Raw genomic sequence first — 16,798 nt, 5'->3', positions numbered from 1 at the left:
GTTCAAGTATTTTGAGAGGGAGAAAAATGTCTCCCTGTCCACATTCTCCATACCATGCATATTTTTGTATATCTCTATCATGTCTCCCCTTAGCCTCCATTTTTCCAAGCTAAACAATCCCAGTTGATGTAACCTTCCCTCGTAGGGGAGATGCTCCAGCCCCTTAATCATTTTAGTTGCCCTTTCTGCACTTTTTCCAGCTCTATAATCCTTTTTTAGGTGTGGTGAAAAGTATTTAGGTGAAAACCCTACCCTGTGCCTGTTTGGTGCATTCTCTTCCCCTCCTTATTGTTTTATTATGATTTTATTAGAATGTAAGCCTATGCGGCAGGGTCTTGCTATTTACTGTTTTACTCTGTACAGCACCATGTACATTGATGGTGCTATATAAATAAATAAATAAATAAATAAATAATAATAATAATAATAATCTGGTGACTAATTACTGGTTGCCTTCCGCCAGGATCCCCACCACCCTGATGGGCCACGGAGTGAGGTCAGACAACAGAACAGCTAGGATGACCTCACTCCCACCAAAGAAGTCAGAATAAGTCACTGTGCAGCTTCACGGAAAAGCCCTGAGGTGGCTGCAAATTCGACACAGTGCAGATTTGCAGCCATCACACATCTTTGAGCACGTACAGACATCCTCTTATTCAGGTTGCTTTGGCCTGAAACCTGAGATCTGAATATCACAGGGTGGAAACTTGTAGGCAGAATTATAACTGCAGGGAAAAATAGCCCACCACCACCACCCCAGTTGAGCTGCTTGTCTAATCTTCATCAGAGTGAATGGACTGACAATTCAGAAATTCACCCAACACATTCCGGCTTTTGTTGCCCCTTTCCATTCCAGCATTATGCACCCAGGCTGAGAGGAGAGACAAACAAGCAGACATCAAAAATTCTGGGGCAGTCTGTGATCTATTTAATGGTGTGTGTGTGTGTGTGTGTGCGCGCGTGCGTGCTTGTGTAACCTTTTAATTAATATAAAATAAATAATAACTAGATTTAATTTTCTAAATATTCTTGTTGTTTACTGTACACAGAAAAGGTTAAATACAGAGACCCCAAGATAAGAATATGTAGGCTGGCCTCTTCCTTTAAAACAACTAGGTAGGCCCATCCTATCCTGAATTCTACCTCTGAATTCTACCCAGTCCCAGCTCCAGGTTTTTGAGGGCTCTTGGACAACACACCTTCAATGGGTTCCCTCCCTTCGTGAGTCTACCTTCTCACGGCCATTGTCACCAGCTGCTATTGCTCCTCATCCTTGTTCTCATGGTTGCGGCCACTCACTTGTTTGATAGGCAGACAGCCTGGGAGCAAGGAGGCCGTGGCATCTCTTGCTCCACCTCTTCCTCCCGCTCACCATCACCACTGCTGTCTGGGCAAGCACAGGAGGCAGGCAAACAAGCAGGTTGCAATAGTGAGAAAGAGCAGCAACTTCAGGTGGGTCTTGTCAGTGGGCCCTTTCTCAGAAGGCGCCTAACCATGCCCACGCTTGACACTGGTCCTGATCTTCCTCCAATCCCAATTTCTGAATATTAGAGAACATTAACACACCCTAATCCTCATACTCCCCAACCCCCTCCCCCACTGATAACCTTCTTGAACACATGTATTCTGTATTTCAGTGAATAAATGTCAATTTTCAACCAGAATAAAAATTATTTTAAATTCCGCTTAAAATTAGCATATATGCGCCTGCCTGGGAATGTGCACGCTTTCTTGGAAATAATTCTCTCTGCATAATCTCCTGTTCCCAGGAGACTACATATTGTACTACGATCTAAATAACATTCCTTGAGCACACAAATGGAAAAAAACCCCACCTACACTCCCCCTCCACTGAAAACTAACCATATTAGCCTAACAGAGATCTACAGAATTAGGCACTATTAATTAGGCAAAAGAACATACTCGTCCAAGTAGTAAAGCAATTAATCAGAAGCAAAACACACGAGAATACAAAAGTAAGCAAATAATTCAAACTAATTAACATTTACTGATGGAATGTGTAGCTGTCATGGTTAATAAGGATATTAAAAATAACTCGCATTTAATTTGATTGCTATTTCCTTTTTCACTGCATTCACCACCTGCTTAATGTGAGATAGATAAGCCTCCAGGGCAACAAGCAAAGACACGGCAGATAGGACAGACTTTCGGCAGCATTTATGAAATAGTTTAGCGTGTTGTTCACAGAGACACTCACACAAAGACAATTTAATGAAATACTCTAGGAACAATGAGGAAGCGGGAGCTTTCTTAAAATAAGGGGAAATGAGTAAGGGCAATAAAAAAAGTGCTAACCGTTTTTTAAGAATATGGGCAAAGCAATCCTATACCGTCATTATACTGGGGTTGGGGAAATAGCCTTCTGCCATACCAAGTACCCACTCAGCCCAGAAGGTCAAGGAATCACAAACTAATCAGAAGATGGTAGTGAAAAGGTAGACAGCGTGTGTGTCCCCCACCCTGAATCGGGGACTGTGCTAGCAATGGTGGCCACATACAGAGGGACATTGCATGTCCATGCCACTAACATGGAAGAAATGCAGAGAACCAGGTAGCAGCCCCAGGTTAAAGCAGGTACAAACACACTTCCAGAGTTGTTGGTATTGGGAAAGGAGCCATTGTGGAGATGTGCCCATGATATTGGGGGACTAAACTTCACTGTGGCAGGGCTGGCTGTTGCTAAATGGGCAGCCCAGAGATGTCTGCTGATCAGCAATGCCTGGGACATTGCAGGAACATTCCCCAGATGTCCCAGGGTGGTGCTGGCCACCACATGCCTCCAAGGGGGCACTGTGGGGAGTGTAGTTTTCTGTTGATGTCACAGATAGCCCCCAAATGTGCCTAGTAATGGAAGGAGCAGAATGGGGCCAGGGGGCTTTGACCAGTAAGCCAAGGAGTCCACAACTGCTGATCTTCAAGGGGAGGGCCACAGCCCCAAATGCCAGGGACTTTGGGGAGATCTTGGTCAAGATGACCCAGCTACATCTTCACAAGCATGGGAGGACTGTGCATTGTGGTTATTCTCTGCAGTATGCTGAAATCAGCTCTGTTCCAGCATTATTACACGGTGGAGCCAGCCGTCCCCAAAACCTGGCTTTTCAGTGCTGAAGAAGACATATTTCCAGGTGCGGGTGGTGGTGGTTGAGTAAATCAATGTCATCGAGAGAGAGGCTTGTTATCTTCCCCTCTCCAGGTTCTCCCTGTCACTACAAATTAATGAATGTGAATGGGGAGTAACTAACTCACAATATTTGCTCCCAATGAGTGTACCCCATTAGCACAAATAAACCCCACTCCAAAAAGTATTGCACCAGCCCTAGCACTACAGCAGAGAACCCAATTAACACATCCCAACTCTGGAACTGCACATCTCTGGAGCTAACACCACAACCCAGAAATGAATGAACATGTTCCCTTTTCTGCTCTGGAGCTGCGCAGCTCCGGAGCTAACAACGCACCAGAGAAGCGAATTAACAAAGTTACAGAGTTAATTAACGCAGGAATCGCACAGACATCTCTCAGAGGGAACACAAGGAAAATAAGTGAATAGGGAAAGAGCCATCCCCCGTCACAGTCAGGTCACAGGCATGCCCAGGATTTAATGTGGAGGCACAGGAGCACATTGCAGGTCAAGCGCCTGGGAGCCATTTTAACTAAAAAGAACGGAGTAAAAGGAATTCTCTACTTTTTCAGGCGGAAGTGTTGGGAGCATGCTGGCCAAGGCATCATGTGACACAAAGGACCTCACAAGGCAACCAAGCCACAGAAACCACCCATGAAGACAGCCCCCTCAGGGGTGGACGACTTCTCCATGGCCCAGCTCCACAATTAGTGAACATTTCCTGGCTGCTGCAGACTGGGAAACTCAAGAAAGAGAGTGTTACATTTCCTCATGCCAAACTACAGTAGGAGCCATGAGCAGTACCTTGCGGGTGCTGTTGCTGCCGTCTTTAAGCCAGGGTTGGAGAACATGTGGCCTTCCAAATGTTGTTGGACTACAGTTCCTGTCATCACTGGCTATTGGTCACACTGGCTGGGGCTGGTGGTAGTTGGTGTCTAATGATATCTGGAAGGCCATGTGTACCCTATCCCAGCTCACAGCCCATGGCAATCTCCACTCATGGCTACTACTACATCCTAAGGCAGCAATTTCCATTAATTAATTCTGTGTTAAGTGAAGAAGGATCTTTGTGCTTCATGGATCTAATGCCAATCAATTTCATTGGTAGACACCGTGTTCTAGTTCTGAGGTAAGAATCTCTCTGTTCTCTCTCCACAATAGCTGTAATTTTATAAACCTCAACAATATTGTCCCTTGGTTGTCGGTCTGTCTGAGGTGAAGGACAATATGGCACTCCACCCTACTGCACATACAGAAGCCAGCCAGATGTATAGCTGAATCTTTCTTCAGCACTGGCAATGGGACAGTATCCTCCATCACACTTGAGGGCAACAAGTTAGTTTAAGGGGTGCAGGGCACACAGCTCTGTCTTCCAATTGGGAACTCCGGAGGAATCACTAGAGGCTGCCACTGCTTTACCTCAGCATCTACTACCTCAGGCGGTTGCCTCACTCTGCCTAATGGTAGGGTGCATCACTGCATCACTCCAAATACTTTAGCATTTTCTTGTAAAAATAAAATAAAATCTTCCACCCCTTTAATCATTTTGATTGTTACAATTCGAAGGACAAACTCTGAGATCAAAATTCATATTTCACCTGTCCCATTTTGCCTGATTTTTAGTTCTTAGTTAGGTGTTATTTTGGTTTTTGTTTTTTACAAAACTATCCAAGAATGTTCTAAGAGCTTCATCCCACGTCCCTGTTTCCCTCAAATTATCCCCACAGCGCTAAACTGCTGGCGTTGTTGTTGTTGTTGTTGTTGTTGCTACCAGGCGGCAAGACCCTTTGCATACCAGGAAATGGGTTTAAGGGGGAAAATGTAAAAAAATCATTAAAAAATCAACAGATGACCCAATCCGGTTCAAATTTGGTATGCTTAAAGCTCTCCTTAATATCTATTACTGTGCCAATTTTGATGTCTTTATCTTTAAATCTTATGCAGATGTAAGCGTTTGTTTAATTTTTCTTCAAATCCTGCTCCTGCGCCCCAGTGGCAGCTCAGATGATAAGCTCGAAAACTAGTAGCAAAATACGGCGAGTCTTTTGCTTTTATAGCACAATTAAAGCAGGATGCATGGGAGTACTTCACAATAAAAGCAGTTTATAAGATGGAAAACTTTGGAGTCCTTTGCACGCAATTTGCAGTGACTGCACAGTATAACGCTGGTGTGATAAAGTTATAATTAGGAGTATGCAGAAGGTGGCATTGATGTCTTATAGGCAAGCAGAGAAATAATGAAACCAGACTTCATTCTGAAAGCTATTTGACTATAACAATGAATGTTAAAAATCTACTAAATCTTCACTGCCAGATAATGAAGTAGGCCATAAAAATCATTTATGAGTCACAGTGGGGAAATTATTGCTCCTAATTTAATTTAATGTGAACAGTTTTAATAAGCAGGACACTCAGTTTATGCAAGCTGATCTTTGTCATTACTTCATAGCGCAGGATGAACCAGATGACTGCTCTGCAGCCAATTTCACAATGTCCCATCCAATTTTGGGGAAACCTGGAAGCCGACAATAGTCCAGAGTCCCACCATTCTCTAAAGAAAATGATAGATTCTTCCCAGGTTTCTGCTTGGCAATAAATGGCCATAATTGTAGATACTGTCCACTTCATCACGTGCATGAAGTGTTAAGCTCAAACTGGCCAGTCTATATACACATGCAGGGGGGTACAAACAGTGATCTCAGAGGGGACATAACATTGTTATGTGTGAACTGGACTACCACCCCCATCCCCAGGAATTGAATCTGGTTGTGGGCAGATTGCATTTTCAGGTGGGTAAGGTGAGGCCTCTGCTCTTGGCAAATGTGGGCTCAAATTGTATGGCAACACGGTAAAAATAAAAAAAGTCATGACCATTTCATTAGTTTTAACTTGTTTTAATTAAAGCTAGTTTTCTTCTTTAATTTAATACCCTTCTTGTTTTCTTGATGTGATTTCACACAACGCTGTTAACGAATGTCTCCAATGCAGGGCGTTCATTTTCAGGCTTTTTTTGTGCATTTGATAATTCTGGTCCTTCAACTGATCTACTTTGTCATTCACATGACGAGGCAGAAGGTGACTGCTTTCTTTCAGACCATAGCACTCTATTCTTCGGTGTAAAAGGAATACTGAACTGAAGGTGTTCTATTGTGTAGTTGTCCGCCTTCATTCATTTCCAAAAAACGTAGCACCAAGATCAAATCAAAATTATTATTTTTAACCACAAAGTGACAGCACTGCAGTACAACTCTGGGGGAAGACGGTGTTCAAAGGATATAGGGACAGATGTTTGGAAGAAATCTCCCCCTGCCCCCCACATACACCCCAACCACCACCACCAAGGAAGATACAATGTAGTGTAGGACAACCTGGCACCAAAATCTCACCTTTGCTTGTCATCATAGTTAAGAAAGGAATGTCCAATTGGAATATATCACTGATTGCCAGTTACTTGGCAGTAAACAACAGGGAATGCTTATTTCCCTCTTGTTGCAAGGTTCCCTTGGCCCAGTTTTGTAAATGGAATGTTGGATAGACAGACCTTTTATGAAGCACTTCCTTCACAAAAGAATGGCACTCCATACTTTGCCTAGGCTCTTTCTTCCCAGGAAACTCTGTATATGTTCAGAGGTACATAACTCTTTGATGTGCAAATAAAAGGTGGAATTCCATTGGTAGAACTTTCATTTTAGATATTTAGTGTGGTATAGTATTGGAATAAGATGGAGAGATCTATGTTCAAATTGCTGCTCAGCCATGTGCCTCCTCTCTTAGAGGTGCTTCCAGATGGGCCCCTGCCTTATTTCACTTGAAACCCTCAATGTTTTACCACCACTTCCGTCTCTTTTCTTACTGCAGAAAATCTGCCAAAGAGGAAACGATGGAATAGCTGCACAATGCCTTCTCACTGCTAGTGCTAGCAACCCTCCATCCTTGGTGACATTGGGCCAGTCAGTATCACTTAGTCCAGCCTACCTCACAGGGTTGTTGCGAGGATGGAACAATTATGGTAAAACTAAGTATGCTGCCATGAGCCCTTGGAGTAAGGGTGAGATAAAAATGTAATAAAAATGTATCAGTCCCCTCTCTCACTTTTTTTGCCGTATAGTTACAACTTTTTTATTCTGGCAGGTATTTGGCTGCTGCATTAATATTGTTATGCTTGTCCTTGCTTTACTTGTTTTATTGTTTTTAAGCATATATGTTGATTTTTATGATTTTATTTAGATTATTTGTTGTTAGCTGCCCTGAGGTATGTGAACGCACTGGAAGACTGGGATATAAATCTCTAATATTGCCAGGGTGAATCCAAACACTGTACTTTCTTAAGTGGAATAGTACAATATGAGTGATCACTCATATTGTACTATTGTTATTTTCAACCACAGCCTTCTATTTTACTTTTTCTTTCTTAAGTGGAAGCAGTTCACACATTTGGCTGAGAGTCATTGTGTAGTTGGACTACAACTACTACCATACCCAGTCAACCTGGCATGGCAACACTGAGAATGATGGGGGTTGTAGTATAACATATCTAGTGGGCACCAGATTGGATAAAGCTGGCTGAAGACTCCAGTAGGGGCAGCGGGGGGGGGGGGGGGAGGCAGAAGAGATCAAATAATCATGTATTTGCATGTTTCCATCAGACCATGAGATTAAATTAACTGGTATGTATGCTTAGGGCAGGGCCGGATTAAGACATGCTCAGCCCCTAAGGCATATCAAGATTTAGAGGCCCTGTACCATAAAAAAAAGTTTATCTCATTATAATAGGAAGGGTAATGAAAGGGTACCAGCCAGCATTAAGGGGTGCTTGAAGTTACAGTGTTAGATAGGCTTCTGTGAAGAAGGGTATAAAAGCACTAATAAAGTAAGTTGATTTGAACTTCTTCTAAACAGGCTCTAATTTGCACTTGCCTCCAATACAAAACGCTGTGTTGCCGTGCTTTCTCTATATAAGTCACACTACACTTTCCAAAATATTTAAGCCAAAGCAATTTCGTCTTAGTTATCTTAAATCTTAGTCACCAACAACATATTTAGAGGTTCCTTATAATATGAAGACCTAAGCCATGGCTTACTTGGCTTGTTCCTAAATCAGCACTCACTTAGGAACACCCAAAGAGTAGCTTCCCTGTAAACTTCTATACAAAACCTTTTGCTTTTATACAACTTGCTGTAAAATACTCCAAGATCTGCTATGATCTGTTAACTCAGGGATGACCAACTTCAGACCCTCCAGATATTTTGGTCTACAACTCCCATCAGCCCTAGCGAACATAGCCAATGGTGAGAGATGACAGGAGTTTTGGGCCCAAAAATCTGGAGAGGCACAAGTTGCCCACCCCTGCCTTAACTCAGCCTTTCCCAACCTGGTGCCCCCCAGATATGTTTCGAGAATGATGGGAGTTGTAGTCAACATGTTCGGAGGGCACCAGGTTAGGGAAGGCTGAGTTAACTGGTTTTAAACTAAGCTTGCAAGTTCTGCGTGGTAGACCCAACTCGCGTCGTGTGCTACCATTGTCAGCTAGAGCGCTGGGCTCGCTGCTCCGGAAGGAAGCCCCATTTAGTTCAATGGGATTGACTGAAGGAGCCCAGCTGGAAACAACGCGGGTCGGCTTCAGATGGACGCTTCTGCTCTCTCCTCCCAGCGAGGAGGGGGGCGGGAAACGAAAGGCGGAGCCGGCGAGTCCTCCGAGGCGCTCTTCGCCCAGCAGAGGGGGCTGGCTGCGGCCCACGGAACGCGGCTCCGCCTCCGCCGCTCCTCGCCACCAGGTTGCGAGGGAGAAGGGGGAAAGGACAGGGACGAGCGGCAGGGCCTGGAAGCGCCGGGCGGAGACAGGTAGTGTGGCAAGCGGTGCATTTGCACGACACACACACACACCCCGCCGCGGGAGTAGGGCGCGAGCGAGCCGTTCGTCTCAGGGCAGGGAACTGCCACTTCCCGGCGAAGGCGCTGCAAATCGGAAGAAGGGCCCTGCGGTACAGTAAGGCGTGGGGGTGCGGAGGTCGGGGGTGGTGGTTACACTGCCGATGTACACCCAGCAGTGTGGAGCAAGCACGGGCTTCCCGGACAGCCTGATCCTAGCCATATTCACTTATTTAATTTAATCTATTAAAGCATTTGTATCCTGCCCTATATCACAAGGATTTCAAGGTGGCCTACAGATAAAATCATGCAAACAATATACACAGCTAAAAAGCAAACCATTAATAAACTAAAACCAGTATAGAATTTAAAAACAGTAAAACGAAATTAAACTATGTTCAGGCTTGGTGAATTTAGCCATCAAAAGCCTTTTTTGAAAAGCCACGTCTTAACTTGACGCCGAAATTAAAGTAAGTCCCATTGTGTTGTCTCCAATGTTAGTCCTACCTAGAGTAGGCCCCTTGAAATAAATAGGATTTAATTTACACTAACATTGGATACAGCCTATTGACTTAAGTGGGATTTGCAGACTCTCCTTATGGATGTATACTCAGAAGTCAGTTTCGTTAAATGGGGATAGGATTGCAACCTATGGGTGTTCTGTTTACTTAGTTCCTAATTTACCCCAAGCAATCTATAGCCCTACATTGTTACAAGAGATTGGCTGACATGCTGTGCATGCTTATTTAGGAATATTGAATTTACACCACAATCCTACTTGGAAGGAGGTCCCGTTGAGATCAGTGGGGCTTACTGCCAGGTAAATGGACATAGTATTGGCGCCATACTGATATTTATTTCTGAGTAAACGTCAGTACAATTGGTTGTGCATCTCTCTAAAAATAAAGCTTGCTTACCTATTTAACTCACTGGAACTTGCTTCCAAAAGATAACAGGATTGGGCAGAAATCCTAAACATCAAAGGGACTTACTTCTGAGAAAAGATTCATGCCCAAGAAAAGCAATACATCTCATATATTCCATGAAGGTTGTAGAAAAATCCTTTTCTTTTTTGAACAGTTTGCTATGGTGAAGAGGAAGAGCAACTCCAGGAGGGTTCTTGTCAGTGGGACCCTACTGGGGTAGATTCTCAGCAGGTGCCCAGCCAAGCCTCCTTTTGATGTTAGCTGTGCATGCCATATATGTAGATGAATGATCTAGTAGGCTTTACGAAGACCTGACTTCTGAATTTTCAGGAAGAGACTGTTTCCAGATTTTCAGATGAGATTTTTATTGTGCAATTTACAGGGGGATCCTGATGCCGTCTTCTGCTTGTGTCTTCTCCTGTGTTTTCCCAAAGCTTCCACACATGCACACTCACAAAGGAAAGATGGAATAGCTGCACAATGCCTTTTGATTGTTAATGTTTGCAGCCGTCCATCTGGGAGCACCCTTGAATACAAAGATGTGCGGTCACTAGACAAGTTCTCAGAGAGCAGAACTTTATTGGTCTTGCTTTGTTGAATTTGTATAATTACCTGTGACACTGGAGCTATGCAGGGAATAAAGTCAGAATGATGCAAGCATTTTCTGCTTATAATAAAGTTTGATTGACATACTGTTGCATATGATGAGAAAGGGCTACATAGGAGCTAAAAACAATGCTGGGAGTTATAGATAGCCATCACACTTTTCTCTCAGTATGTGGTGGTTGGAGGTAGGAAGCTGTTACACTGTCGCTCAGCTATGTGCAGGGTGGGCTACCACAGGATATGATCCAGTTAAGCACTTTTACATCCCATTGAATACAATAGAATTAAGTGGAAACAGAGGCCTTAAAACTGACTGGATGGAGACCAGTGATGGATGGATGATTATTACATAATGGTTACAGATTGGCCCTCTGACATTAAAAAAAAATAGTCTTATGGTGCAATCCTAGGCATGTACACTCAGTAATTAATCCCATTGAGTTCAATGAAACTTACTTCCAAGTAAGTGAATATAGAATTGCAGCCTTAAACTCTTGATTGTCTAAGTGCTATGAGCTCCTACTTTTAATATCCTTCTTCCTAAAGGATTCATGTTTTAGTAGCCTCAGAGAAGTCCTTGATTGCTGAATCCAACTGAGTGTTCCTTCTTTTGTTGCAGGGTATGCTATGACGGGTTGCAGGCTGCCTCTTGGTGCTTTTAGAAATCTAAATGTCTGGCTTGGACTCTTGGAGAATCCTCCTTATAAACTCTGCACACCTTGGAGGAGGTTTCTTTCTTCTGCAAGCCATCAGCCAGTAGTGACAATCACCCAGAAACATTTCTGCGTTTCTCCCATTAAATGCCATGCATTTTTAATACCTTTGCCCCCAAACATGCCAAGGATTTCTGTGAGACTTAAGAGCAATAAAAGCTCTCGAAAGAACATGAAACAAACTTTGCAAGAGGAGACTGACGAGGAGGAGGAGGAGGAGGAGGAGGAGAAAAGTGATTCAGAAGATGAGTTTGAAGATGATTCTACTGTACTGAAAGACTACAAAGATCTTGAAAAAGTAGTACAGTCTTTTCGGTTCGATGTAATCATGAAGGCTGGTCTAGATATTGCAAGAAAGTAAGTATAAAATATTAAAATGGCTTAGCAAATCCTTAGCAAAATAGACTGACCAGCTAAATGTAACTCAGTCTTTATTTGCATTTGCAAATATTTTTAAAAGAAGCACACACAAAACTTGAAGAGACCTGAAAAGTTTAATTTGCAATTCAGTGATTTTGCCTCTAACCCAAAGCTTGCAGGCACTGCATAAACAGATATCCTCTTTCACTTTAGTGTTTGGTGTCCTCCGTGGGCACAGTGAAGACTTTCTCCTTTCACTGAAGTGAAGGTGGATGTCCCAAAGAGCAGAGGGATCAGGGTGCATATTGTTATTTTACTTGCAGAAAACATGGTGGACGGAAGCGTTGGATACAACTCATAGTTGTGAAATTGGTCATATGGTTAGGTTCTATTGGCATCTTGATTTTAAACTTAAATACTTGGAAGTATGCTCTTCTATGTGTAAGAATTAAGGATTTTTGTTTTTGTTTTAAAGCAAAGTGGAAGATGCGTTCTACAATGGCAAACTCAGGCTGAATGGAGAGAAACTATGGAAGAAAAGCAGAGCGGTAAGGCTTTCTGGAGATATATTTTCTGTCTTAAACTAATGAGGATATGTGAAAAAACTTAAAAGATATTCAGTGGACAAAGACGTTTGCATTTAACTCATTCTACACATGTAATATTTATCTTAATAGAATCATAGCACTAAATAAAGAGCTTTGCAGGATCAGAACCTAGTATTTGCCATTTATCTCATCTTCATTGCTTCCTAGTAATGATTCATTTAAAAATCCCTTGATTCTTTAAAACATCAAAAGGAGAATGGCCAAGAGCTGTTCAGATTTATGTGAGTAAAGATTACAGTGGTATGTGCATCCTGTTTTTCACTTTGCTGATATGTATAAACCAGAGATTATGGTTTAAAATTAACTCTAGTCAGTTTCTAAACAAGCCAACTTCAAAACCTGGTTTACAAATTTGGCTAGTTTAATTAACCAGAGTTTATTTTAAACCACAATCTTTGGTCAATTCATAACAAGAAGCCAGGATTTTTTGAAAGTAAAACTAAACTCAAGTGAAATCCTTCTTCTGGATGCATGGAAAGAGAACAAGGGGAGTGTGCGAGCCTGATGCTTTGCTCGGATAGTGCTAATCCATGGTTTAGGGCTGCATCAGGACCAGCCAGTGTGAGGAATAGAAACCATTTCAGCCCTACAGGGTCTGGTTAGGTTTCTAGTGATCATGGCAAAACGGGGAGGGCTACACAAGTACATATGGACTTTACCCAAGCACTTTCCCAGTCCCTGTTTCCCCTCACTTGATCTCCACTGCACCTGGCCCTGCCCCAAAATAAAAGTCAATCTTCACAACATGTTTGAACAATGTATGTAAATCTATACATATACTCAAGTTCATTTCATAACAGTTGGATTGGTCCTGTAAAATTACTCAGTTAACACATTCCAGTAGGGTAGCCACATCAGTGTATGATAGCAAAAAGGGCAGAATCCTGGGGTGCCTTTGAGAGAACAATGGGCGGTGTAGAAATGTAATAAATAAAAATAAAAATAAAAATGCAGCCAGGTGGGCAGCTTTCATGAAAAGTATGGGAATCAACACATCAGGCGAGCTATTTCAACTTATTTCTGGGAACAGGAAATAAAATTGAAGGTTGTTGGTTTTTTTATTCCCTACTTGTCTTCAGGTAAAAGTTGGTGACACTCTGGATCTCATCATCGGAGAGGATAAAGAAACAGAAACTGCTGTAGTTATGAGAGCTGTCTTAAGAAAAGCCTCAGACAAGGATGACAATGATAAATACAGAGTGGTTTTAAGGCGTTGGAGAAACTTAAAGGTGCCCAAGCAAGATGTCTTTAAGTGAACTAGGATTTGCATGTGGCAGTAGTTTCCTTGTGAGCAACTACATTTGTTATACAACATCTGAATTTTGGTTAAACAAAATTCTTGCACTCTAAAAAATATTATTTAAATGGGTATGGAATGACATGCCATCTTCCTTACTGTAAACATCACCTCTATTCATGTGACTGTCAGTTAGCTGCTTTTGTTTCATACTAAGGGAACAAACAATGTTTCTATGAGATGAGGTAACAAAGCAAGCCCCTCAACCCTGCCACAAAGGGTCCTTCAAACCTAGAGCTGATTTTGGGAGAGGTGCAGGGAGGAGGGAGAATCACCCCCCCCTCCTGTTCCAGTGACAGAAGCCTTCCATTGGGAGAGGATCACTAATTGGATTTCACCCTTATTGTTCCCATTAATTTCAAGGTACAGCTTGAGCAAACACCTGTAGAAATCAGTTTACTTCCATAAACAATGTCGGCTTAGCAACCAGTTGAAAAATTACTAGATGATAAAGGGCAAAATATGTGACGACGTAATGATAATTCTTATCACCTAAGCTTGTGTGGTATAGGAAAGCAAAATAAAGACTTCCAGGTTAAAGGTAAGTATTGCATTTCACCCTGGGAAAAATATTTTCTTCATTATTATTATTATTGTCAATACAAAATTGTGCCTGCCTTTAAATGAGATTTGTTGCCATGTGAAAATTTCTGGTGTTTAATACTAGCTTAATAAAGCCCAACAATATATATAAAACTGTAAATGCATTTTTTGTGTCCTTAAAGATTTGGTGTTAAAAAGGTTGGCCAACACAATGAAAAAATTATTGGATTGTTAGGGAATATTTAATTAATGTTTTAAAAAGCTTAGCTTAAAACAGGGCAACAAAACTGTTGGGAGTAAAACTTGGCTGTTAAATCGCAGTTAAACGTAAGACAAGTTTTCAAACCCTCTATCTTTAGAAAATCTTTTCCATGATGCTTACTTCCAAGGAATCCCTGCACATTGGCCATTTGATCCATGTGTTGCAGAGGATTCTGGGAAATCTTCAAGGATACGTTCTCACACTGCTTAGGTAGTCTTGTTGGGCCTCACCATTCCCACAAATTAACTAACAATTCATAGTTGGGTAGCAGAAAGCTAGCTGCCTTAAGAGGACAAACGCCTGTTATTTCTGTTCTCATTGTGCAACTCAGGGTTTACTGGAACAGGTTAAATGAAACCTGCTGATGTGAATTCCAGTCCTTGGAATTTACAGAAAATCCTACTCAATATTCTGGTTTTCTTAATTAAATGTCTCTGTTTAGCCACCCTATGGTAAGGATTTTATTATAGTTGATGCCTATTTTTGCCTTTATAGACTTAGAATAAAATGAATTGGGACACAAAGGAAGTTTACATGTCAAGATTTTAAAATATTTTACAATAAAGGTGTACTGAAAAGTGGAACTCTTTAACTCTTTTGTGAACTGCCCAGAGATCTCCGGCTATTGGGCGGTATAGAAATGTAATAAATAAATAAATAAATAAACAGTATGGAATGAAACACTGAGGGGAGGGAAGCTTCAGTCGGAAAGGAGAGCTGGCAAAATTGACTAATGCATAAGTGCCTTCCATTCACAAAAATGTTTGGATTTATACCAAAACTTTTTAATGCAGTATTTTCTAAATGCAGGACCCCCTTATGTTCACTTACCTACTGGCTATATAAAATATTGTTATATCCAAAATAATTTTTTTGTGCAGTTTTGCACCAATTACCAAGCACTTGGATCCCTATCTTTTATATAAATTTTGATTTTCATGGTGTTGCTTAATCAACCTTGTAAAGGTAAAGAAACTACAAAAGCTGATAGCCATGATGCTTATGATAAACTGGACAAATAAAAAAAACCAGTTGGTGCTCATCTAACTGAACTAGCGATCAATAATACTCAGCCAATTTAAAATGTTCTAAATAAACAGGCAGAAGAATCTTTGTACCACTTCAGTTGGCTGATAGATCACGTTTTTAACAGAGCTTAGATGTTTTGATAAGTATTTTTTAATTATAAAATTGGGAATAATTTTTCTCTTAATGATTGGTTTCAGAATGTTTGGCATGTGATGACATGTACTTCCTGTGCAGCAGCTGGAGCCACCACTAGCACAACAGGAAGTTAGCATTTCCTAAAGTGATCATGGAAAGGAATGGGACATGTCAATGGAGCTCCTTCTGTGATCCTTGTGCTTGTGGATGGTGTACACCTGTAATACAAATTAGGCATGATGACATGGTATATTTTACCATGCCTGCAAGGGTTACAAATGAACTACAGTGCTTCCTTAGCCCTTTTCTAAAGCAGTATGCTTTGAAACTTGAAAACAGCCGTATGCCTTCAGCCCACAAGCATACGCTACACTAAAAAGGATTTCAAGGTTCATTATTTCCATATATAGTATATGTGGATAAACCCCTTAACCTTACTTCAGTAGCCAGATTGGTTGAATGAGGAACTGAAAACCTGACTGTTCTTAAGGTGTTATAATGGACTTAAGCACATATCAAGCTTTCTTCTAAAAACTCCAATGAGAATCTTCAAAACTACTATTTTTTCAATCCAGCGACCATAAGGTCCTCAGTTACGAAGATGCAGTTTTTTCTTTTCCAACTCTAGAAGGAGATGAGATGTAATGTGCCTTTAATTTGTTTAATCACACAATAAAAATGAAAACCAATCACAGTTTCCTAAAACAGCATGTGGTGTATATTGAGATCAGACTAAAATGCCGTAAAAAATGAAACTTGGCAGGAGATCTGCAGGAGAGGCTCTTTTGGGGGACATCATCATCTGCAAAGGGCCATTTCTCATGTAAAAATGATTGCTCATTTTTCAAATGTGTTGCTCCCAAACTATTGCTGTGACACATAGTAGTTGTATGCACATGCAATTCATAGCCCACTGGTATTAACATAAATAGTACTCTGATCCTTCAATAATAACACAGAGCTGTTCCTGGTTTTTCAGTGAATGGGGCAGCCTATCCAAAGACAACCTGTGTGTGTATATTGGCATCTACATTCTCTTAGCAAATCGATCTAAAACTGAATTATTTAAAATGTCAAAATTAGGAAGAAACAGTAATCCTATACACATTTACCTGAAAGTATGTCCTGATAAACTGAATAGACTGGTTTGCATTATTCCTACAGCCCACCATGGCTTATTCAAGCCACGGTAGGTTGTGGTGCTTGCCGGTGGCCATTTTGAATAATCAAGCTGTGGTGGGCAGTCACCATGGCTTATCAGCGAGGGTGTTATTGGCATGGTTAAGAAAGCACCCACAATGCTAAAAT

At 41.5% G+C, this 16,798-nt stretch overlaps 1 protein-coding gene across 2 annotated transcripts; it reads left to right on the top strand.

The window, feature by feature from the left end:
* The first annotated feature begins 8,893 nt into the window (after positions 1–8,893).
* Positions 8,894–14,861, top strand: MTRES1 (mitochondrial transcription rescue factor 1). 2 transcript variants are annotated; one of them, XM_063125755.1, is made up of 4 exons: positions 8,894–8,984; positions 11,163–11,613; positions 12,092–12,164; positions 13,304–14,861. In XM_063125755.1, exons 2-4 carry the CDS (start codon positions 11,171–11,173, stop codon positions 13,478–13,480), a joined length of 693 nt encoding a protein of 230 aa, XP_062981825.1. In that variant the 5' UTR covers positions 8,894–8,984; positions 11,163–11,170; the 3' UTR covers positions 13,481–14,861. The 2 variants fall into 2 exon arrangements, with proteins under 2 accessions (XP_062981825.1, XP_062981826.1); XM_063125756.1 differs by lacking the exon at positions 8,894–8,984 and adding an exon at positions 9,025–9,124.
* Positions 14,862–16,798: the final 1,937 nt, after the last annotated feature.

The sequence above is a fragment of the Elgaria multicarinata genome, chromosome 4 (genome assembly GCF_023053635.1).
Source record: "Elgaria multicarinata webbii isolate HBS135686 ecotype San Diego chromosome 4, rElgMul1.1.pri, whole genome shotgun sequence".
NCBI lineage: Eukaryota > Metazoa > Chordata > Lepidosauria > Squamata > Anguidae > Elgaria > Elgaria multicarinata.
The sequence above is the reverse complement of the archived record's forward strand: the minus strand, read 5'-3'. Positions and strand labels throughout refer to the sequence as shown.